We start from the raw sequence: 26,336 nt of genomic DNA on the forward strand, positions 1-26,336 counted from the left end.
ACCGGCTCACTGTTTTCACTGATGGATTATGGGTCGTGCCTCGGAGGCCAAACGTTTTATCAAACTGTTCCTGCTCAGCAGTGATGGAGTGAACATAGAGTACAGTACAAACACAGTCAGACTATGTTTCTTAAAATCTTGGAGCACTTACAATCAACCAGGGAAATACATCATATTAATGTTAAACATATGAATACAGAGTGAAGGGTAATATTAATCTCCGCCGTCTATAAAACCCACCATGTTCCTTACAAGGAAACATAAGATGCTAATGAGATGCTACTAAAGCTTATGGTGTGGGCTACACTTACATTTCTATTTTTAAAAGGCAACACTGAATCTGTGTCTTCTGTTATGCCATAAATACTACAATACCCATGAGCCCCAAGGCGATGACGTTTGGAGAAATCAGTCAGAAGTGTTGCATTTGTTCTCTTCTTCACAACTGGTCCAACAATTCTTTTTCTTTTGTTTAAGGTGCTATATAAAAGAAAATTATTATTGATGACGTAATAGACGTATAGTTATACATACATAATATCCACTACTTACTACATGTGTCTTTAAAAGCATTCATGGATCACCCTTGTCACCACATCCCTGATCTAGAAGTGAACAAGTTTAAACAGCGTATTGGTTTATCGAGTTTCTACAAAGTCATTTATCAACCTCCCCTCCCTCCCATCATCTCTTACCAGCCTGTAGGCCTGAGCAGAAGGTGGAGGAGAAGTTCTGCAGCGACTGGTCCACATCAGCGGCGGTGGCTAATCCCAGCAGCCGGGGCAGCAGCACCGTGAGTGACTGGAAGAACAGCCTCGCACTCTGCTGGTCGGCCTCCTGGTTGCGCAGCAGTTTGAGCGACAGGGCGGCGGTGCGCAGGGAGCGGTGACCCAGACAGTCGCGAGGGGTCTGCTGCTCCTCGTCAGCCAACGAAACGTTATCGGAGCCGATGTCAGACACGTCGGAGCGCCCCGAGTCTTTCTCAGCAGCCATGGAGTACTGGTCACACGAGTCGAATTCTGTCCGAGACAAGTCCTGCTCCTCCATACTGATGGACCAACATGAAAACAAGATTTCATTATATATACGTTTATAAACGTTTTTGATGACCATTTCAAAAACATTCTGAAAGAAATCAGACTGGTTTTCTACATTCAAGGCAGCAATTGGTCTGAGTTAGTGTTGGATATGAACTTACTTAAGAAATGTAAAGCTCTAACAGGTAAGTGAGATTGATGTTCTCATATAACATTTTAAAGTGTATCTTTTTTCCTGTGTTTATTACTTATGAACAGAGGGGACATGTTAGCATTGTATTTTAGAAGTATCATTTTTTCTTTGTTACTAAAGTTCCTAATTATGTATAGGTTTATTTTACCTGAGATTTTATGTATTAAAAAGGTGAGAAAAATGCAAGGTATAAAATAACAGTAAATCACAGAGTAGGAATATTTGATTAATGTGGTGAGAATAAGTAGTATAACTACAACTACAAACACCTGAGAAAAAAAAGTGTTTTTTCCCATCTCCAAACATTTTCTCTCTTGTTTTATCACTGACCAAACCGATCTGACTTTTTTGTTTTCAGTTGCCTAAAGTTCTTCTTTTCCCCCGCATGCCTGAATGCCATTTTGTCCTCGGTTATTCTACACACACAAAAATTGAAAAATGATTCAAGAAAAACGTTTGTACAGCAGGGGAGAAACCTCCCCCCCCCCCCAAAGAATAAAAGACCTTAGAAATATTTTGCCAGCAAATTAGGTTTTTTTGTTCTTCCGAAGTCACAAATGTGTGAGAAAACATTTAAAAACAGACTTTCTTTGAGCTGTGGTCTAAACTGAATTAAACATCAAAAACTAAAATCCAGAGTCCAAAAACCAAACCTGACAAACCTCTGTGTAGGAAAATCTAATTAAAAGAAAATACCACAAAATCACATCATGTTGCAACCCTATGACAGGGGAATCAAATGTGTAACAAATACATCTGTTAAGTCAGGCTTACTATAATATCTGTACATGGCTACTATTTAGTTCATTAAAGATGTTGCACATCTGCCACATCATCTTTTGGAAAACCTCTAGATGACACCAGGGTCAGAAAACCAGCTTGAAGTCGAGAACTTCAAAGGTTTCTATTCAGATTTGACACACCTGGACAAACACACACGCATACCTGAAGTTGCTCTCGCTGTATCGAGACCCTCCCCCGTGGTGAGACCTGGCCCTGGACTCCACAGACAGAAAGTTGGTGATGTCGGGGTAGACGAGAGCGTGACTGCGCTGCACCACATCTGGAGGAACCACACCTCCCCTCTCTCCTCCTCCACCAGCTCTCTGTTTCTCTCCTCTCCCCTCAACTTCCACTGCACCCACCACCTCCTCCATTTGGATCCCCTGACCCGGCTCCAGGCTCCGCTCGGGTCTGGTCCCCACGTGGCCGCCGCAGGACGAGGGTGAGGGGAGGTTTGTGTCTCCACACTCCTCAGGAGTGGTGTGACCCGGCCCCACCTCCGCGTCCAGGGTGGTTTGGCCTGTTTCTGTGGTGATGCTGATGCTGATGTCGGGGCTGCGCTCAGTGGCCTTGCTGGTTGCCATGTTGGAGGAAGAAGAGCTGGGGTCCCAGGGAGCCTGCTCCGAGGCGAGGATGTGTCTCTGCCACCTGAAGTCAGCCTCATTGATCTCCATGGACTCCCGCGTGGACTCTGTTCCATCTTTTAGGTCCTCCAGCCGTTTGAGGAGAAGCCGAGCCTGAAACACAAACATTAACTTAAAAATAAGCTTATATTGCATCTGTCAATTCCGAAGTTATTTTATTGAGTGCAAAACTGAAACACTGAGGTGACCCTCCTAACGCTATACTTTCATAGTAGAATACCTGCTCAGGCTGGATGCCGCGTCCCTGGGACAGTTCATCCAGCGCCCCGAGGAGAGCACAGGCACAGGAGACGGAGGAGTAACACGCCTCTATGCCTCCCTTCATACAGGCCTCTGTCATCCCATCCATCACTCTTAAGACGTCAACAGAAACACCAAATCAAACATTTTATGCTTAAGTGATGAACAGAAAGTACAGGAAAATTTTAAGACAGCAAAAGACAATGTATTATTTCAGCAGATTTAAACATGTGAGAGCATATGCTAACTTTATGAAATCATGTATTTCCCGCTCTTTCTTTACTTTCCCGAAAAACTCTGTCTAAAAGGCAAAAGAGAGAAGAGGGACTCACAGTTTGAGAAGGTCAAGGTGGGATTTCCTCTTTGAGAAGGAGCGCTTCCTGGTTTCAGGCTCAGCCACACATGGACCGGCCAGGTCGTACAGCCGCTGAGGGCTGCCCAGAATCTAATAAACACACACAGAAAACCATTCATTCATTCCACGTTCATGTGTTGTCTTCTTTCTACCATTTCTAGACAGATCCTTCGAACGCCTCCCTGTTGCTCTTGTTTCTTACTTGAGCGACAGGCTGTAACATGGTGTGCATCAGCTTAGAACAGTGAGCACACATTTTCAACATAACTACTTCTTAGGTGTCCAATTATCTGGAGCCAATTGAAAACCTGAAGCCAGAAATAATTGGGTATTCAACCAGACAATGTTTTAATCATTAATACCTCACACTGTATACTTCATTGAAATGGAAAGAAATCAATGGCTTTATGAAGGAAATCAATCGACATGAAAGTAAATGTTTGTGAGATGTTGAGCAATGATTTCTTGTGCTTCTACCTCCTTCATGATGCGGATGGCCTCGGTGCGGTGCTGAGGAGGCGGGTACAGCAGGATCCTGTGGTAGAGCGACTGCAGCACTGGTTTCATCGACTCCACGCAGCTCACGAGACGAACAAGCTCGGCGGCGATGTAACACACAGTCCGCACTACAGGCGCAATCCTGGCAGGGGCGCTAGAGGAGCAGCCTGACCCTCTGCCTTGATCAGATACCCCTCCACTGGAGGAGTCCAGCTCATGGCTGATCCCTGGCAGAAGAAAACAAGGACCAAAATTGAAGCTGCAGATCTGAAACTGTGTAAAAAAAAAAAGTGTAACTGTCACACTTTCCACCAGAAGAAAGTTACAAATAAATCCCACCTGAATCAACTGCCCCTATCATAATCTGTTCTCTGATAGAAGAAGTTCCCTCTACAGAGATTTTGACCATTTAGAAGACGACAATATTGTGAAATGCAACGTGGTCTTTGTTTTAAAGATGCAGATTTGTTGAGGGAAAGAAAAATGGACACATACTGTAAACCCTGTGAATGATTGAATCCCCACTTAGATGGATCTTTTTCAAAAGCTTTTGCAAGAATTTTAACATTGGGCCCATTACCTCCTTGAAATGTAGCTGTCAACTTGGATAACAGGCTGGCCAATCAGCACCACTACAGCACAAGCATTGACCTCATTTAGAACAGAGGATGAGTGGAAGAGTCTTATAACATTTGACAGCTGATTTTACTGTGATTGCCATCAACTGATTAGCTGCCAAAGGTTATTTTGTCCAGAACAAAAACAGAATCCTCATAATCCTTTCAATTGACTCAAAGTAGCCCTTGGATTATTCTGTAAAAAAAAAAAAAGGCTATCTATGCAGATGTCTCTGGTAAATACAGTTACCTAGACTGAGTCTGTCTGAGCGGCGTTCTCTGTCTGGCGTCCCCATGTAGCCGTGGTTGGAAGCGATGGTTTTGTCATTGACAGGATTTCCCATGATTGCAACAAGGGATGGACACAGCTGCTTCCTGGAAGGAGGAATATTATTGTTCTCTTATCTCTTATTAGAATACAGTTACTCAAAATGAAGTGAGAAGACTTCTTTGAAGAAAAAACTGAGAACAACAAAAAACCTCGCCATTAATTAATATACAGTATATTGCATATTGTGATTAACTGAAAAGCATCAAGATCCTTTTTTTTTTTTTTTTGTTTGCAGAAAAAAACAACAACTTCCAAATGATTCTTTATTGGCAACCTCACAGTGATCAGAATTGTTTCATCTTTTAGTCGTGAGCCACAGCTGTTGCTTTATTTATTGTTGGCAGCATGTGTAGGATTAAAGCCATCTAATATCGCTTACCATACAAGGTCTGTAAAACCTCTGGACAGGTGCATTGTGGGAGGACAGCTGCTGAGCATGGAGAGGATGCACTCCAAGTAGAGGAGTTGTAGGAGCTGGTTTCCACTGGAAAATACAAAGACAGTGTCTGTAGAGTTAGTCATAATGTAGAGTATGTCAAGTTCAATAAAATCATTCTGTTTATACACACATGGTTCAGAAAACCTCAGAAAAGAAAAGTAACATATTAATAAGTGCAATTACACAACAGTTGCAACCATGTTTAAGCATTTATCGTATGTGTGTATTTCCACAAAGTTTGGATTTTAAAGTGATTCTGCAAAAGTTTATATTTTACTAATATGCTAAGGTTTATACTCTGTAATTCATTAAACCCTTGTCTCTGTCAGTTGATTTCACACAATGGACTTTATGCAGTATTAAATAGTATAATACTGTTTATTATACAGTAACTGAATCCTGAGGAGAGAAAGAAGGAGGCCAGGAAAAACATTTATGAAGAGCTGAGAGCCATGGAGATGGAGCGCACAGAAAGAGTTGCTCAAGAGGCCGTGGAGAAGCTCGAGATGGAGAATGAGGAGAAAGAAAAAGTGTACGAAATTACAGTGAGGATGAAAGAGAGAAGTATGAGGAGGAGAGGAGGATGCAAGAGGCCAAACAGAATGATGAGGAGGAGAGGACGGTCAATGAACTTAAGGCACTGCAAAAAGCAGAGAAGCTTCAGTTGAATAAGGTCATACAGGGGGATGAAGAGGAGGAGGGCAAAAGGCCTAAGTACACCATAAAAGCTCTGAAAGAGGAGCAGCAGAGAGGAGGCTGGGCTCTGTCCCCTGTAGAGAGTAGGAGACAATGCTGGCTGTGATCTCCAGACCTCTGAGCTTGAAGCAAAACAGCATCAGGGTAGAAAGAAACCCCTGATAAGTAAGTGGGTTGGAAAGAAAAGCCCCACCCTAACAACTCCAGCTATCTCCTCTTTGCTGCGAAGGCTGCACCAAAGTCTGAGTGTTGATTTGTTTTCATCATACTGTATTTAAAACTTAACCTTCTGAGCCCTAGCATGTTATACTGAAACTTTTTTAATCATGTCAATCTTTATTATTATCAAAGGGTTTCCTGAGACTCATTAATTTCTTGTCACTTTAAAGAACCAGTGTTTCTTTCATTACTTAACTCTTCTATTTTTATTTTGTATATTTCTCGTGTATGTTACTTAAACTATGTTTGCCTAATATTTCTTTAGACAAACCAGAACCTCTTAAACCAGGATAACAGAGAGAGGCAGGATGAGAAAAGAAAGTGAGTATGCGCAATAAAACTGTGGTCGAAAAAAAAAAAATTGAAGTTCGATAGATTTCTGTGAAAAGGTGGTAAGCTGAGCCTATATACTGAAATGATATACTGAATGTCCAAATGGTAAAAATGTAAGAGTCTACAGATATGCTGGCTGCTCTGACGCTTCATTCAGAAAGCAAAGCTTCAGAGTCAGCATCGACAACAAAAATGGGTGACTTCACAGTGACTAGGTCTACCTTACATAATTAAATGATTTGCTTTACATCCACTATTGGCATTGAAACTACAGGTGTATGTTAACATTCTTCACATCCAATGTGCTCAGCCAATGTGGAATGAGCAAGATGAGACACAAAGCACAGAGTTGGAACAAAGCCTTTCTTCATTTAAAGAGAAAATGAACCAACACCAAAGAATATACACGACAAACAGTCAGAGTTCAGTGATCATTGTTGCTGAAGTAAAACAGAACTGACTGCTAACTAATTGTTTTAAGCATTTGTGCGCCAAAAATTCCAGTTCTAATCAATCTCCCGTGCGGTTACTGATATTTGGGATCTGTGACACTACTGCAAACCTTGCTGATTCAGGGACGAGTGGCAAGCTGAATTATCACCGAAATATTTCAACAACAACACAAACAGAAAAATATAACATCATGTGAAGAGAAACAGCAGTGTTACCTGTCTACAGACTCCAACTTTTCACAGAAAACTGACAGAACGGTAACCACATCTTCACACAGGGCCTGGCTGGTTGGAGAAATATCTGCAAACACATACACAAAGGCACACACACACACACACACACACACACACACACACACACACACACACACACACACACACACACACACACACACACACACACACACACACACACACACACACACACACACACACACACACACACACACACACACACACACACACACACACACACACACACACACACACACACACACACACACACACACACACACACACACACACACACACACACACACACACACACACACACACACACACACACACACACACACACACACACACACACACACACACACACACACACACACACACACACACACACACACACACACACACACACACACACACACACACACACACACACACACACACACACACACACACACACACACACACACACACACACACACACACACACACACACACACACACACACACACACACACACACACACACGGTTAATTCATGGACTTATTTTGATCTTTATTCAATATGTACATGAAGTGATAAAAACATCATTACTCCCCCCCCCCCTTACCTCCCTCTTTATCTCGCTTACCTCCTGATAAATAAAATAAATCAATACCTTCTCCATAAACCTGTTTGCTCTCTGCCTGCATAGTCATCCATCTTACCCGTCTTATGTGAGTGTGTTAGTGTGTGATTGGATCGTATTATAAGAAGCCCCGACATTCTCTCTGTAAAGGTGTGTCTGAGGACTGGTGATTACAGTTTGGTAATAACAGCAACAGAACAGTTTGTACTCCACAATAAAAATAACTAAAAGTGCTCCATGTTGTCAAAATCTTATGAAACAAAATCATGCAGGCAGCTGCTAAGAAGACAGTTTATAAAGTAAAAGGATGTAAACACATCTTCAGATTTTGAATGAAACAAATTCAACATTTGTTGTCAACAATTATGATGAATCCGTCTGTATCACTTCTTGGGTTAGGTTGTTCAGATTTGATTGATTTGAGGCAAAATGACCAAAGCAAGCACTGGTGGATTTAAAAAAATTTTTTTCACAGAGCTCAGTGGTGTAATAGTCATTATTACACACAGTGAATAACATAAAAAACATACTTGGCTATTAACAGATTAGAACGAGTCAGACAAAGAATACAAAGTCTACGCTGATTAGGGCTGACAAAGGAAAAAACCATGTTGTTATCTGAGTGGAAATGCTTTAGAATCACTCATTGTCAGGATGTTTTAGCATTTGGAAATGCACTTAGATGGTCTCAGCTGTAGATAAGACAAGAAAATATGCAGAACCCCCCCCCCCTTCCTGAAAGAGTGGGCCTGTTAAACCAGAGTGTGATTGCTTTCCAAATCCACTCCTTCAAATCTTCAAGGTTTGATTAAGTATGAATTTAAAATATAAAAACTTGAGGATTTTGATGCTAGCTGCGAATAACAAAGACAATCGAACCATTCCCTTAAAAATTAAGATAAGAAATTATGTTAACCACTTATTTAGGTACACCCGTGCAGTCTGATGCAAAGTGATACATTTTATGATTTGTGTGTAATGTTGCAATGTCTGTTAGTCTGTCCTTACTGTGCTGTTCTTTCTGTTTTTAACTATTGTACAGTGTCTTTGAGTTTTTTAAAAGCGCTTATAAATAAAATGTATTATTATTATTACATCAATCAAGTCCACATGATTCCTATGATGCTCAGTTTTGTAACAGAGGTGTTTAGTTAGGTAGATTCTGCTGTTAGTTAGTGAGGTAGCCCCCAACACTGCAACACAATGTGAAATCACAGACTGGGGCACCAATATTAGGCCTTTGAGATATCATTATAACAGTACAAGGGGTGGTATGACGGCACAGTTTCGCTACTGTGCTGTAGTGGAATCGTGATGTAAAAAAGGCTCATGTAATAGAGGTAATTAAAGCCCTGAAGTAGATTGAGGAGAGCATCGGAGGTGAATGATAGTACTCGTATTGATTTACCTCTTCTGTGCAGGGGTGGTGCAATCACCTCGTCTCCATCAGCACCCTGTGGAGGAGAACACAGGAAGAGGCATGTTAACTGTGTCAACTAGACATTCTGTGTGTGTGTGTGTGTGTGTGTGTGTGTGTGTGTGTGTGTGTGTGTGTGTGTGTGTGTGTGTGTGTGTGTGTGTGTGTGTGTGTGTGTGTGTTAGTGCATACTAGAGGTAACTAGAAAGATAACCTCTTGTCTGTGTCGCAGCTGTAGTGTCAGGTCTCCCAGTATTTGGCTCAACGTGGCTCTGACTGCCGTGTTGATGCTGCGCTGGTGACAGCTGGACACATAGGTCTCGATGCACACCTACATGAACACACAAACACACAAACATCTGTCAGTCCGCTATCTCTCCTGTGTCTGAGTCACTAAAAACAGACAACCCATGACGCACTAGGAGCATCACACACACACACAGACACCAAACTGTCAGGGAGACTTATTGGAGGTTTCCATGACGTCACAAGTTACCCCGGTAACCAATGTTTACGGTGACCAAAGGACAGAAAGGGGGTAGGGTGGTTTATATCAACACACACACACACACACACACACACACACACACACACACACACACACACACACACACACACACACACACACACACACACACACACACACACACACACACACACACACACACACACACACACACACACACACACACACACACACACACACACACACACACACACACACACACACACACACACACACACACACACACACACACACACACACACACACACACACACACACACACACACACTCTACTGTTATTATTAAGGCTAAATGATCAAAACAATCAACAATAAATATATAAAATTTTCTTAATTTCAAAAAAATAAAAAACAAGACATCACAGTTCTAATGATTGGTTCACAGAGAAAAGAGGTAGGAGGCTGAGAGGTAAGAGACCTACGTATACATCTTCTAACAAAGACCATCTCTGTTAATTACATCCAGAGTTAAAGTCTCAGCAGCCTCAGGGATGGTTTCCACCACCTGTGATGAATCAATAAAAGATCAATACATCCTGCCTCATTATGCCATCCAGCTGAAATCAAGTCTATGTATCAGATGGCAACACTGTAAGAGGCTTCATCAAGCCTCAGCTAAATTTAGAGTTGCCCAACTTGCATTCAATCCATGTCAGATTATTTGTGTGCATTTTATTGCTGCATTTTATTTAGCTTGTGATGAGAAATAATACTGGATATTTTTAAAGCTAAGAAATATAACATTGTGTAAAGGTTCACTTGAGTGAAGGTGCAGAGGAAGTGATCATAGATATTCTGACTGAAAAGGGACAGATAGTCTAGTTCGTTAATAAAGTTCTTGTTCCTGGTGTCTCACTGCCAAACACTTAATTCGACTGCCATGTAGTCCCTGGGCACAAATACAATAAGAGCCGATGAGGAACAACATGTCTGCTGTTACTTCCTTTGCCTAAAGGTGGCAACAATGTCACATATAGGTTTGCATTTAGGTTTACCTAATCACAGTCAAGACGCTCACGTGTTAATATAAAAAGGCTCAGTAATTATTTTGCCAACCTGCACATCGAGATCTTATGTTATTCTCAAACACTACAATGTGACAGCCTTTGGGAGCGATTTAGGGTTCACTATCTTTTCCAAGCACATTTGGACATGTGGACTGGAGGAGCCACAAATAACCAAACCTGCAATTAGCAGACGACCAGCAGTGCTGCTACCAGACACTCTCTCCATTTGGAACCATTTCACATTGGATCTAACAAAGGATTGAGATCAGTTTATTATGCTTAAGGCTTAGAGACAGTCTCAGTCTCAGGCGACAGTAAATGTCTCCCAGGGTTCAAATCACTTTTAATGTAACCAATACGATGGTGTTATAGAGATGACATATAAATCTTCCTGCTCCCTGTGGATGAAACTGAACAATCCCCCCTCAGTGCTGCCAAACCCTGCATTAAGAAGCCGAACTGGGCCTCACTGTATGGGATGTTACACTTAATGGAGTGTTGTTGACAGCCTCTCAAGCCGCCCTGAGTTACGACCCGACGCGAACACCACCCACATGCACACCAGATGGCCGGCCCTGGCAGCACAGAGCCCATTAACACAACATGTTGACCAGGTTTTTATGAGCTGTTAATGGACGTCAGACATCACCTGGGTGCAGGAGCTGCTGATGCTGATGCTGGTGCTGAGGGAATCTAGTTCATTGAGAAACACTCGCACCCAAACAGAACCCTGCAAAATGACTTTACGTTTGGAGACACAAGGGTTGGTGCTCCCTGAGAGGGTGAATCGGAATAACCTAACTCATCCCACATAGGGGCTGTGGCAAGTCCAAAGGAGGCTGTAGTCAGTTGAATTCAAATGTGTTCCAGTCTCTCTTTTTTGTGTTTCTCATGTTAATTCAGTTGCTTTTACTTAACTTACTCCGTTGTTTATGTTTAAGAGGCAAAGAGATAAATACATGTAGAGTAGCTGGAATGGCACATAATATATATATATATATATATGTATATATGTACTGAAAAAATGAATTAGTGATGGAGAACATTGTGCTGCAGGATTGATTTCAAGTCTCTACAGATAATAATCAAATCAGTTTCAATGACTCAGGGTCAGCTTGGTGATTTAAAGGAGAAATATGTAACTCTGACACCTAGCGTTTAAAATGGGTACTGCAGTCCAAATTCTAAATATTGGAGAGAGCTCTCTCCATCTGCTCCCTAATGACACTGAAGCTTCAGTGTTTAGCCAGCTCTGCATCGGTCTTGAAACCATTCTGCGTTCTAACCTCTCTCCATTTTTTCAAAAGCATCTCCAATATTTATACTAGTTTTACCACGTTTCTGGTCGTGGAGCTTATTAGCAAAATGCCAGTGCTTTTTAGTTTGGGTAGAATCAGTTACATCTGAACCATTTCTCTTTTGCCCGATTCCATCGCTGAAACACCTGTTGCTTTTACCATTTGCCTGCTAAACCTAGAGGTGTCCACAATGGCCATGTGGGGGTGCCTTAAAACCGCCTTCCTTCTCTGGTCAAAACAAAAACAGACTTTTTGTCACCAGTATCAAACTTAGAAGGAGGACATACCCATTAAAGTCTGGGGTAATGCTTTAAGGCGGTGCACAGCCTCAAGAAGCCCTCTAAAATCCAGACAGCACCTCAACACAACGGAGGAATATCACCTGCAGATTATCTGGCTTTACAATTTAAACTGGTATTTGACTGAAAAGGTGACTGAAACAAATATTGTCCTTTCACAGTCTTGAACATTTATGTTGGTTGCTTGTATAAAGTTATTGTGCAAAGAAACAATGTGATGTGCAGTAATCCATGGGGGTCTGTGCACCCTGTTGGACTTGATTAAAGGCTATATTAAGCCTTCTCACTGATAAATCTTTGAATGCAATCTTATTTTTTTTACTTGATATACGGTCTATCATATATATTTATAGTTTTATATCTAAAACTATAACTTATTTAAGTTATATTCTTGGTCCTTTTTGCCTTTATTGGACAGAGCAGCTGAACAGAGACAGGAAATGCTGGGAAGACAAAGTGGGGGCTGACCTGCAGCAAAGGGCCCTGGTTGGATTTGAACGCATGGCCGCTGCGACGAGGACCATAGCCTATGTACATAGGACGCGCATAATAACCACTAGGCTATCCGGCACCCCGACATTAATGTATCTCAGCAAATCCATATACAGTATAATGGACACCTAAAAACCCTGACAATATTTGTGCAACCATGTACAAAAATGGATTGGAATGATGGTTCTTATGATGGCTGGGTTTTTTATTGTATGGTTTTCTTTTGTTGTTGGTTTCTTGTGTTGTCTTGGTTACTTTAGTTTTGTTTGTGGTCTCTTATGTTTGGGCTCTTGTGCTTTGTTTTAAGTGTGCTAAATAAATAGAGTTATTATTATTATTGTTATTATTATTATTATGTAGGTCCAGCTAATATCTCCCTTCATCACAGAAGTTTATGTTTTTCTTGTCATTTCAAAATCATCTTCACTGCGTGTGTTAATGCAGAACCACTCCTCTCTACGTTGTAAATAATGAATGAGATAACAGCATGAGACAAGGCCTTTTGTGATGAGCAGGGTAGAAGCGAGGCTCCACATGTTAAAATAGATTCTGCCTATGTAGTAATATGTAGTGCATGCTAAGCTTACAGTTCAAAAAAGCTGTTTGTCATTAGCATGGTCTTCAATAGTCAAATCAATCCTGTCACCATGACAACAGCTTTGACTTTGCTTTATCATGAGATAAAACAACACAAAGAAGAAACAACAAAAGCTGGAGTTAAAACACAAGCATGAGAGTTAAACGTTGACTTACATTATCAGTGAAATTCTTCCAGAGTTCTCAGTCAGTAGAAAGTAAAGACATCCCCTCATTCGCATTGTAATCAGGAAGTTGGTTATTTTGCCAAAAAAAAAACTGTCACATTCATCATGAAACAATGGGAGAGCAGATTTGGCACAACCTCTTAGCCACATCTTAGATTCATTTTCAAACTGCAGCTGTCAGTACCGTTCCCAGGAGCAAATGGGATTGAAAATATTCATTTATGCAAATTGCTGACCAAAACCTTCCTGTCCCTGTTTGATGCTGTATGTAAAATCTAGAATAAATGATGATGAAGCACATTAGTATCAAACAGACTCAGGCCATCCTACCTCAGCAATCCTCAGAATGGAGTCTCCGTTAATGTCAAAGTTTGGTGAATATGTGATACACAGCAGGACCTGCACACAGGAGAAACAAACACAGTGCTTGACTCAAAGAAAATCACTAAAGTGGTGATGTAACTTCAACACAACAATGGGCTCTGTCCAGATATTAAGGAATATGAATCCATTTTTGAGGGCAAAAACAGCTTGTATATTCCCAGGCATTACCTTCATGACCTCCACCTGCAGGTCTTCATGGAGGGATGGGGTTATTCTAATGGCTTCCAACATCTGACTGAGCAGCTGCTTCTCCAGGACCTCCACCTCCATGCTGACTCCACCCACAAACCTGTCCTCACACAGGAGCTTCTGATTGGAGACAGGAGCAAAGGGAAAAGAGCTTCAACTAGCAGACCAATGGTTTTAAAACATCATGTATTTAAATAACACCCTCACTGGATATATAATTTCTTCAAATAACATGAGACAACAGATAAAACCCTTACGGAGGAATTTGCAACGCTATTGAAGGAAAGGGGGTTTGCACAACAGCAAAATGCTAAATGTAATATGAGTAAAAGAAAATTAACCGAACCAAATGAACCAAAAGTTACAAAAAAGTTACCATGTTGCAGAATATTGTAACTTGATGCTAGTCCTAACATTTTTTATATTTTATTTAACTATCGTCAGTGTTTAAAACAAGCCTGGCTGTATGACACTTCTGATGTTCTTGGGTTTAAAGCTGTGCTGTAGTGGAAATTGAACGCTTATCCTGAATTCTATGATATAAGTGACAGTAAAGCATGCAAACTGACTCATTACTTTCACTAACAACACCTTATTTACCTGAATAAGCCCCATCAAGCCACTAGAAGTGAGGTTATAGATATATTCAGTTGAAAAAGGCAGAATTCCACTTTTTAAAATGTTGACAAAAATGTGGGTTGTTTTTTTTTGTTTTCTTTTAATAAAAGAAGAATGGTGTTGCACTTAACTGACTTTGTGTAAAATACATTTTTTAAGAAAGAAGAACAACATGAAAAGGATTGAATTGGCTTGTTGGGGTAGAAAAGTAATCTCTACTGAAATGCATACCTGCATGCCAGTAAGAGCCGCCTGTCCCAGTTTGGTGTTTTTAGACTCGAGAGCCATCTGTAGAGGCAGCAGACAGCGCTCTCTGGAAAAAGAGACACAAACATGTTATTTACAACCAATCACAAACACTTCCTCTGTTCTCGTCCTCCTTCTCTGAGACTCTTTCTTCTTTGTATTGTTTTCATTGTTTTATTGTTGTTCTTTATTAAGCTTCTCTCAGAAAAACTCTAAATAAGTCTAAAGTGTTATCGTTATTATTATTAAAATAACTATGCTCATTTTGCTGTCCATGACTGTATGATGGGTAAATATACAGATTATCTATCCCAACAATATCAATGCTGAAAGTTATGCAGAATTTAGTGGTAGGGCAAATGCTGCTAGCTGTCTGTCAGGTGCTAACTCAGAGAGTTGGTGGTGCTTGTTGAGTGTTAAACATTCACTTAGATTTGGTACCAAGTGCATGGAGGTCAGGATTGTTTCGGTTGTTCCCCATAGAGAAGACCAAAAAGACCGAGGGTACATTTCATGCCTCAATGCATCCCACACTTGTGTACTTCACTGGTGTCACCGTCCCTCCCACCACAGATGCAGATGCAGAATATGTAGAAGTGCAGAAGTGAAAGAGAGAGAGGGGACAAGGAAATACCTTCACGGGTAGCAACATCTGTGACTTCAGTCGGCTTTAACAGATGTTTGTGTCAGCACTAAAGGGAAGTGTAACTGTAATAATTCTTATGAAATAAACTGAATACAGTCTCTGTTTTTTATTAAACGCTATTGATTTTGATACGTTTCACTAAGGAGCGATCTGCTGCAGCATCCAATCAATGAGTCATCCAAAACGGGGGCGTGTCTGTTTGAAAAAAGCCCTCTGTGAAGTCTGCTCTCGTATTTCCTCGCTTCCCGTTCCTCTCTCCTCTGAGCATCATCAAGGGCTTTGGAACGATCATTAAGACAGGGGGGGTCCAGAACTACATCCGGGTTCGGCAGAGGATCGATGAAACGGGATTTAAGAGACATGAGATGCACCTCGAGACATCAGACTCATTCATTTAGGTCATTTATGGCTCCAAATAAAACAAGATGGTGGGGGCCATAATGTCATGTAATGGGTGAGGTAACTTCTTGTGGGTGATTCTCAGGGAGACACTCCGGGGCCAATTTCTGTCTTTAATCATGCCTCCTATGATTCCCCACTAGCCTTTACGTCATCTTTTGTTATTGTAGTTGATTGAGAGCCCCCTGGTGGTGGAATCTACATATTGTATCTTTAAATCGGCTTCAAGTCTGATATAAATCAGTGAGAAACTGCTCGTTTTTGTCAGTACGGCACACTTCAGACTATTATCACTAATATTGAAAAAAGTTAAAGCAGCGATGTGAGTGGTTGTTTGATCAATCTAAGAGTTGCAGGAAAAAAGCAGCCAGACGGACTGTATGCGGCTGAGTCTGCCTTGACCGACACAGATGCAGAGAAATGTCTTTGCTGACCGCAGTGAGACTGGAGATGCAGTCACGCAGTCTATGTCTTCAGGAGGCAAGTGCCAAGCAGGGGCCAGGAACCAGCGATAACAAGCTCACGCCATGTCGGACTTTTAGACATTCAATTCCACAGGAACAAAAAAGTAATGTGTGCACAACGTTCACCCACTGCCATAAAAAAAGATGCAATGAAAAGCATAAAGGTGTGCTCTGTTGTCTTTAATTCTCTATAATCTGCTTTTTATTCTACACCGTCATTGTTGATTTCTTGCAGTATCCTTGAGATACTGTACAACACTCACATTACCCGGTCAGCTAAGAACCATCTATAAATGGATTCATAACAATAAAAATAACTAGTTAAAAATAGAAGTTTCAGAATCTACTTCCCTTTTTTTTTTCCAAACACTACAGAAGCAGTTACATAACCCAGCAACTGTGTTTGAATCACAGAGCAATTTTCTTTCTTTCCACTTCGTCTTCACTCTTTTCTTTGTCTAGAAGGCAGAGTCAGCGAGCTCTGCTGCTGTGGGCAGGCTACTGGGCTTCATCTCTGAGCTGTCATAAATCCACCGGTTGAGTGGGCCTGCGAGTACTCCACAGCACGGCTCCAAAACCAAGCATTTCCCTACAGTCGTGACACTATTCACGAGCAAGTAGAGTGCAAGGAATGAAAGGTCACACACAAATATCACCGTTCAAGTAGACTGTCAAGAATCTTGAAGTGAACTGCAAAGCAAAACCCACTAAAATGTCCTAAAACCCTTGGCTCACTGACGGAGAACCGTGGCACTACATTACAAGGACATTATCATCAATAATTAATCCAACAATCTCTAACAAAACAATAGAGGTTATTGAGTGAATAATTCATGGCTAGATTAGCTGAATCCAGAACTTCTACCATTCAACAGCCAGCAGCAGCAGCAGCAGCAGCAGCAGCAGCAGCTCTCCATTCAACTCAGGAATCAGAGATAGCATTAATGCTCACATGAGAATGATATTACTTCATTGTATTTCATTCTGTGTTTCTGCTTTAAAAAAAAACAATCAGACAGGTGTTTTAGTATGAAATATACTGGATAATAAAGTTTGGACACACAGCTAGACCTACATTTTTTTAAGCTGCAGTCACTGTGAACAGCTCTGAATATTTTGTAAATGTTCCGTTTGATTTTGTCGTTATAATTCGACAGACATGACTGGCATACAAAGGGCTAAATTTAACAACACCTCCAAACTAATTTCATGATGTGATCAAAATGAAACCCTATTAGGGGTTATGTTGTTTTTCTGTATAGCACCAAGAGTTTTACAGTCAGTTATACACTGCAGGAAGAGACCATTCCTATTAGATTCAGACCTCGTTAAGCAGATCAGGCATGTAACCAAGCAACAGTTTCCCTTTGTCAGCGACATTATTAAACTCAGTATTTCCACTGTGTTAAATTCAAAATGTGAGAGCTAATTTGCTGTGAACTGCAACTCATTTCCCCCAATAGAGTACAGTCTTATCCCACCCTTCTATGCTCTGATTGGCTGGTACTTGTCGCCTCAGAGTGTGCTTTCATTGCTTTCAGTCAGGGGTACAAGGAACCATTTTCATTTACCTCAGAAGTGTGTGATACGTTTTTTTTAAGCCAAACTAAACCTAACCAAACTGTGACAAATGTACAACCGTTAGAACATACATGGTTAGGTTTCATAATCTTAACTTCTTATTGAGGTTACGGAGATGATCATTGTTGGTGTTAAATTACTAAGTCAACATGGACCATTTGTTTCACATGGGACAAGAAGAGCTGACCCAAGGAATCCACGTTGCAGCCCATTCAAATGTCGATTTCTACAGAAGAAATAAACATGTTTGAATTTGCATAAATATGGGCTTGGTTGAGGTGACAGGAGGTTGCCCAGAAACTGTTAAAGGCCGCCCAATTTCCAGCTCTTTGACTGTTTCCAGATTGATGGAAAGTAAAGTGGAGAAAGCATTCCCAAGACGGTGACTGCAATAGTTGGGCTTTAACATTTGATGCTTCTGAATGACCACTTGTTTGACAGCTGCACGCTTCTTTTGTCTCACAAAGTTGATATTATTTAGGTGGCTACTGAATACTGGAACTATGATTGTTATGATAATGCTTTAGGAGGATTCACTTCAGTGTCTTTAGCGGTAGGTGTGGTTGGTAGGAGGAGAAGCAGGGTCAGTACTGATGACACACCTGAGGTGGCTCTGTCTCTGTAACCTTCATTAGCAGCACCTGCGGAGGAGCCGGCGGGGATTTGGTTTCGAGTGGAAGAGACGCCGCGAGGGAGACAACTGAGAGGCTGAAATCTGAAGTAACGTTTGTTTTGTGTGAACACTTCGCGGGTTCTTTTGCACATAAATCGAAACTGATGTGAAAGAGCGGGCTGGCGGAGGAGATCGCACACAAGTGACTCCGTGGATCGGGCTTGTCCGAGTGAGCTGGACAGCACCCCTCAAACAGACAGGACAGTTGCACACACATTCAGGTAAGGCAGGATACACCTTCACATTTACGCAACACGTAAGGAGAGGCACTAGTTACGGGCTCACTGGCCTTAGAGTCAGGCTCAAGGATAGCTTTTAGCTGTGGGTTTGTGTAGCGGCGTAACAATGATATTTAAACAGTTTAACCCAAGTGATGTCTAGAATTGCTTATAGACACACTGCCTTGTGTGAGTTGAGTGCTAAAGTTCAGCATTTGCATTATCACTACAGAGATCATATCAACACTCCAATGAATTCAAATCATACACTGGGTAGAATAGTGGTGTGCACATTTTATATTCTCTGCTGTAAATGAACAGTCTGTACAGTTTGTGGTGGTCCAACAAACATTTTGCTGAGTCATATTGAACGCCATCATTGGTTAGTCATTAAAGACTTAATTTTCTGCAAGAGAGACTGTAACAAGTTCTAATGTCATGCCTTTGAAGCTTTGACTTTACATGAGAGAGCTGAACAGTGTGCAGATCTTTCACTTACCGAAGCTGTGAAGGGGAAATCTTTGCTGATCCATTCTGCGACTCGAGGGTTTCTGTGATTTAAGGGGGACAGAGGAAAGGACAAACTGTTATTCATCAATCTTGAGAGATATCATGTGGTACATTTAGCTAAACCAAAAGAAAACAGAACTTCACCAAAAAGAAGAGCGTTCTGTTTGCTGAGCTCAGAAAGACCAAATAAGAATATTCAATTTTCATACGTAGGATATGAGTAAGGATAAGGATTTTAATAATGTGCAGTCTTAGGTAAATAACATAGTATGAAAGAATAGAAATATCCTGATATGTTACCTCTATCTTATCCAAAGAGTCGACCGGACCCTGTAGTTCATTTTGACTAAATCACTCACACACAGTCCGGCATCAAACAAATACTAACTGAAGCACCAAATACGGGTTGATCAACTGGTTTAAACATTACCCGAAGACCTCTTGTCAAGTAGGTTTTGATAAAGATTACAGCTGCCTGCCATCTTCTTAAATTACTGACACTTTTTGGTGACACACAAAACCAATGATATTTGAGCACTCTTTAAAGATGCATGGGTTCAGTAAGCGAGTGAAGGAATAATGAAAAAAGCAGACATTTCCAGCCTTATTCTTACTCAACATTTATGTCAAAGATCTGAATAACAACACACCTTGTCTTCAGGCTAATGTATCTCAAACTTGGACAGATGTCACATTGGCCTCATTCTTTCAACTTTGCAACTGACACACAGCTGCAGTTTTCAGCTGAAATCTTGTAACATCAGACCACATCTGACATTTTTAAAACACAGCTTGAATCTTCTCACATTGAGGTTTAGTGAACTAGCCTTGCACCTGCACTGTACATGTAAATGTGTGTTAAGTCAGCATTCAACGGGGACTTTTGGCATTGTCGCATTTGGAGACAAATATGTGCTGCAGGCTGACTGATGTTCTTGGCCTGTCTCCAAACAGTTAAAGGCAGTCAGGAGGAGACCTATCATTGGTTGATGAAGTGCATTGACTCTCAGTGAACACATTCTCACACTGAACTTAACTTCACCATAGACATATTCATGGAGTACAGTGCATCGAAAAATGGTCTTTATGTGATGTGTTTTAATAGAAACCTTGATTCAAACTTGCATTGTCTTTGTGTCCGTGCATGCAGGAACACACCTCCAAGGTCTGCAGTCCGTTTTGTTCCAGCCCTATTAGTGTGTGTGCATTAATTCAGTGTGTATATGTGTGTGTGGGTAACACAATTTTCCCTTCATCAGCATAATCAGCACTCACTCTCTATTTGCTGAGTTTCACCTGCCAAAAAGGTCAGGGTGGTCCATTGTGTAATCATAAACTGATAATGGCACCAACGACGTCAATGGAAACCACTTCAAAATAATATTAATATGGTAATAGAGATACATTTTCTTCGCAGTGATTCAAAAAAACAGTTTTGTGTCAAGTTTCGAGTGCTACGTGGAAGGAGGAGGAGGAGGAGGAGGGGGAGGAGGAGGAGGAGCGAATATCCGGGGATGGGGAGAGCACTGGACTGTGCAGACAGACAGTAATGAGACTAGCAAAGGGTTTCTAACAAATGTTTGACTTTCTCCTTCCTAAAAGGGTTTCTTTGTGGTTTCCAAGAGACTACAAGTCACGGTGCAGTCCATCATTTTAATTTGCCAACCCTTTCAGTAGAGTACCAGGAGTAGTAAGTCAGCACAATTCAATATTTAATGTTTATGCTGCTCTTATTTGTCATATTTCTTTTTCTTTTAATCCACTCAGTGAATATTAGCAGGTTTTTCAAACAGACTCTCACGATCCTATAATATCAAATCAACAGAAATACAATCAAGGGAAGTTTTCTGGAAGTGAATTTTGCGTTATGTATACAGTATTGTGTTGAAATACCTGTTGCTAATGTGCTTCATTGTGTTTGTTCTCGGTGATTGAAATGTCTGCTTCACTTACGTCACATCAGCCTGATCTACACAGATTCAGGTTGTTGATGTTACTTTTAATGAACTGTACATTAGAAGCAATTGCCAAAGATATATGTACAGCTCAATGTGACCCAATGATCCTACATCCTGTCTGTGTGTCAGTCTGCCCTTTGGTTTGAAAGGTATTGACAACTTTAAAAAATACCAAGAAATAGATACTGTAAATTGACCAGCATCCTGGAATTACATTAGATTAAGATTCTGTTTGTTCTTTTGAGCTGTATCAGGGCTGTTTGCCCACAGTCAGACACACACTACAAGTCAAGAAAAGAAATAGAATAATTATAATGAATTCAACTGTTAGAAGTGTTATTTGGTGCATTCAAGTGCTGTTTTGAAATCAGAAAACTCCACCTGCCTTGCTGCAAGTTAAATTCTATATGTAGGCCTACTCGGGTGGATGCTTATTTTACATTTTCTAAAAGAACTTAACAGAACTGAAACTAATGGGTTTCATTTCCAGCTGTGTACACATTGCTCACCAAGAGCTAGATCCTGTAACACAACAGGTGCGGCTTGTGTTCCTGTTTGGATGATGGAGCATCTCACCTTCTCATTGAGATTAAAAACTACCTCCACCCTGTCAGCTTTTTTTTTTTTTTTTGGGATGAAAATCATAAATTGAAGTCTTGCTTGTCAGAGACAAATACGATTACGAGGTTTCCTGTGTTATCTAGTTTATATAAGATACTCTACATCACTGTTTAGGCCTACAGCCTATGCTTTAAGCCGCTCTCTTGTTCCCCCAAAAGGCTAGCAGGTGAACACAGTCGCAGATTTGCCCCCCTCCTGCAGCCGGAGAGCCGGGTGGGGGGCTGCTGAACACTCACCGCGGGCGTAGACGCAGGCATCGCGGATAGCTTTGTGCTTGTGGCCGGACGCGTCTTTCTGCAGCTTTCGCAGGATCTCCTCCATGGCTGGCTCCAGAGAATTTAGCTGTTTGGTGATGTCAAAGAAAAAAAGAAAAAAAGACACTCCGGCTGGGTGGGTTTGTGTACGTGTGGGGTTGTGCGTGGTATATTAAGGGAGCAGTGACAGTGACAGCATCCCTGAACCCCCCCACCCCACCCCCCTCACCCCCTGATGGAGGCGATGATTCAAGCCCAACGAGCAGCCAATGATGTCAGGCCAGCCGTCAATCCTGCTGAGGAGGAAGGAGGAAGCAGCGTCCGTGTTTTGAGCATGAATCCACCGCTGTGTCTTCCAGTCTCAACAGCAAATATCCTCTGACATTTGACGAGCAATTATCGTTAATTATCACCCATCCAAAGGTAGATTCATTCAGCAAAGAAACGCATTTCTCTCATTTTCGTCAGTCGTTTCATCCTGAACGTTACCGTGTTTTCAAATCCCTTCCAAGACTGCACTTGTTCCAGTGTTCCTTCCTCCCGGAATCCAGATCCGGGTTCTTCTATCCCTCAACTCAAGCTGCTTTACACGCCAGGAATAAACCTAAAGCGCGACCGAAAGCCTTCCGCTAATAGGTGGATATCTCGCCAACCTGGCAACACATTATTTACATCGTTTCCCTGCGGGGAGGCTTCAAACTGTGGCACGAATCTTGGAATGGGATTTCCTGTCTCAGTATCGCGACAGGTGGAGAAAGCTGCCCCCGGGCGGTTTTACACTCACAGTAAAAATACATTTTCAAAACAAAGACTTTATGTTAAGTGGATTTAGCTGCTTGGGAAAAAAACAAGCGAATATGGAAGCTTTAAACCACCATTTTTGTCTATTGTCCAACAGGGGGCGAGTCCACATAGGCCACAGAAGTATTCTGAAACTAGAGGCAGTAAGGGAATATAGCAAAAATCTGGGAATACATTTCTTTACCAAGACATTTCTTCACAAATGTGTTCATAAAAGGTGTCTTATAACACATGTAAAAAATATCTAAATCAAACTCCTGTAGGAAAATCTGTGAGAGCTGCTCAAAGTTGGTTGGGGTACCTGGAACCTTATTGGTGTAAAATTGCAAATGTTAACCTCTGCCTTAGGTAGCGAGTGATCTAAATCCATTGCAAACATTTGTTTTGCAAAAAATCCAATCCTTGGTGGAAAAACGGCCACGCCCACTTTTACATGTAGGTCTACATTTAGAAGTAGCTTTATAAATTATGTTGATTTCAATCTCTTGAATAGTTAAAAAAAATACTCCAGCACATTGTCAAATGTCTCAGGGGTCCAGGTTTGAATCTTCTCCAGACTATACTTTTCCTAAAGTGGGGATTGGGACTCCCTGGGGACACACGAGACACTGAGAGGGGGGTCGGGAGATGCCTTCCATAACCAAATAAAAAAGTTTAATGATTTAAAATAGCATATTTACCCATTATTGTGAAAATACATACATAAAAGTAGTTGAATTTCAAATAAAACTTTAGTTGTTAGGTAAGCTGAAATGAAAGTGATGTGTAAAAAATCCTTTAAATGTAAGTTTTCACTTAAGTGCAACAATGTAGGTGTCTGTTGCTGTTGACTTAAATATTTTTATATGTTTTGATAACCTTTAGGAACACATTTGTGAAGAAAATTCTTGGTAATTAATTTATTCCCTGATAGGCCAAATATCTGATAAAATGTCCTCACTAATGGGGAAAATGAAAAAGTTCATATTTACTCCATTCATTTTTTTTCTTGTGAATGTATGGTCTGTCCCTATTTGAGGTTTTTTTTCTTCAGTAGGCCTGCATCATGGTTTGAATTCTGTACATTCTAGTCCATTTTGGAGTAACATGAATGTTAAAACAACTTTTTTTTTCCACGTGTGGTTATTGAAATTAAGTTGTTAACCTAAAGCTCGTAGACATATCGATTTTTGTCCATCCTTGTATCCAGATATTGTACTTCAGATAGTGTGACCATACGTCCTGATCATTGTAAATATTATTGGAGGAAGCCTGTGAGACGTCACCTATCTGTTTCTGCAGAGGGCTTTGGAGTCCCATCAAAGGCAATCGCCAAGCTGAAAATGCTGTATCAACTTAAAATTTCAGTGAACCTAACGACAGGGAGAGAAGAGAAGCAGGCATGCGTTTTGCACACACAGTATACAAGTGTCCATTTTCAGTCAGCCACGGTGGAAATGCTGACATAAAAAGCCATACTAAAACGGGCAAACACAAAGTGAGTACAAGCTGGAAGTAGCACTGTTACCATTTATTTCAATGAGGCAAACGACCGTGACAACCAACTTAAACAGGCTGCACAGGAAGGCAGCTTTGCCTAACGCCTTGTGTTTACCAGTGCAGGTCACCGATCTGTGGATTAATTCATGTGTTTTCTCTTATCCTTAATTTATTTATGAGTTATCAAAATATTCACACCCAATGCAGCATCGACATGAGAGCTACTCAGACCAATTTCATTTTTTTTAACCAGGCTGTAAACATGTTCATTTCTGTTGAAAAAACACACATACAAAAAGATGGTTGAAGTGTGATTCACTTTCAGAACTAGTTAATTGTAATTTCCAGAGAAATTCATGTGACAGAATCAGGAACTTCTATGCGAGCATGCAAACATTTCATAAATGCACAATTTGGCCAAATAAATTGATAGATATTTTTTTTGTATACATTTGATCTTCCATCCAGGTTCATAGGAAGGGGAAATAAAATAAAAATGTGGCAAAATAGTTTTATAATCTTAGTGTAATAAAGTTATACAGTTGATGTATAGAGAAGTGTAATGTGGCTGAAACAGGTTTTTTAATCATAGAAGCATTTATTTACATATTTGCCTGTTCATGTTTATTAAAGTCTATTTGACCAAAACTTGAATCGTGATAACAAAATATATATCAGAAGAAGAAATGTTATAATACAACTTTTAGTGCGCTAAGCCATATTCTCAAATTAATTTGGTCATTTGTTTTTAAATCTGCGTTAGATCAGTTTAACATCCGACCAGATGATAGCAGTATTGAAAAGGTTGATTCATGATCTTATAATGCATTAGGATTCATCGGTCATCTGCAGCAGTCCCGGTTCTACGAGGGTGCAAAAGCCTGCATTGCACCCTCATTTCACATTTCTGCACCCTCAATTAAATGCCGCCAAACAATTACAATATTTATGTTTTTACAATAAGCAATCAAGGCTTTCAAATGACAACAGTGACTCACGCTGTGTTTACTATACATCATGATCTGATGGTCATGACTTGTACCACATGAACTGTCTGTTCACCGGGGGCAACATGCAGGACACCTGCGCTGTTTTTCATTGCTGTTGCAGATCACTGTAGATGTACCCCCTTCAATCTCAGAATCTAAGTCATTTTGTTCTAGATCCTGGCCTGATCTGCAGACATCTGTAGCTCAGCTGAATGTTTACACAACTAGACAACGGATCTACATAATGACCTGTTTATTCATCCTTAAAACCACACCTGCAGCATACTTTTTTTTGGGTTGTAATTCAAGTCACAATTTCTGTTTTACAATCAGAATAAGAAGTAGAAACCTGGAATGACTGTACTGTGTGTATGTGTGTGTGTACAGATTTTAATGAGGCATGTGCAGAGTTGTTGAATAAGTCATAACTTTATCCCAGCTTTTTTAGTTCCTTACTGCTTCCTATAAGTATCTTCTCAACTGTTTTTTTTAGTCAAATGTCATTAAAAAGCTGGTATCAAGGTGAAAAAGCACGATCTTCATAAATACATGATAATGTACTTGGTAAACAATTTGTAGCTGAGCAGGCAGGAGGTGATTGCTAATCTGTATTCATGTATTCATATATTCATTGGCTCCACTCTTTTATTCCTATCAGGATTATAGAATAGGAAAATAAAGGAATAGTTACAAAAGGAAGGTAAGATAACAACATTTAGGCATGAGTAACAGATGAAAAGGGTATTTAACGGTCACTTTATACACTCCCTGCAGGTGTATGAAACTACACAAGGAGTCAGAGGTTTCT

At 40.8% G+C, this 26,336-nt stretch overlaps 2 protein-coding genes across 2 annotated transcripts in view; one reads left to right on the forward strand and one right to left on the reverse strand.

Moving 5' to 3' along the window:
• arfgef3 (ARFGEF family member 3) overlaps positions 1–22,748 on the reverse strand; it is a 58,179-nt gene extending 35,431 nt beyond the window's left edge. Inside the window, exons 1-15 of the mRNA XM_061040369.1 lie at positions 22,242–22,748; positions 19,416–19,467; positions 14,921–15,002; positions 14,051–14,191; positions 13,829–13,897; positions 9,328–9,444; positions 9,105–9,150; positions 7,054–7,138; positions 5,078–5,182; positions 4,618–4,742; positions 3,730–3,977; positions 3,230–3,342; positions 2,878–3,010; positions 2,176–2,750; positions 696–1,048 (exon numbers count right to left, since the gene is read on the reverse strand). Coding sequence (XP_060896352.1) covers positions 696–1,048; positions 2,176–2,750; positions 2,878–3,010; positions 3,230–3,342; positions 3,730–3,977; positions 4,618–4,742; positions 5,078–5,182; positions 7,054–7,138; positions 9,105–9,150; positions 9,328–9,444; positions 13,829–13,897; positions 14,051–14,191; positions 14,921–15,002; positions 19,416–19,467; positions 22,242–22,326 — 2,329 coding nt within the window. The 5' untranslated portion in view covers positions 22,327–22,748. The remainder of the gene's footprint in view (positions 1–695; positions 1,049–2,175; positions 2,751–2,877; positions 3,011–3,229; positions 3,343–3,729; positions 3,978–4,617; positions 4,743–5,077; positions 5,183–7,053; positions 7,139–9,104; positions 9,151–9,327; positions 9,445–13,828; positions 13,898–14,050; positions 14,192–14,920; positions 15,003–19,415; positions 19,468–22,241) is intronic.
• The window catches only part of LOC132975683 (G-protein coupled receptor 4-like), a 390,218-nt gene that overhangs the window by 109,922 nt on the left and 253,960 nt on the right, over positions 1–26,336 (forward strand). The window lies entirely within an intron of this gene.

The sequence above is a fragment of the Labrus mixtus genome, chromosome 6 (genome assembly GCF_963584025.1).
Source record: "Labrus mixtus chromosome 6, fLabMix1.1, whole genome shotgun sequence".
NCBI lineage: Eukaryota > Metazoa > Chordata > Actinopteri > Labriformes > Labridae > Labrus > Labrus mixtus.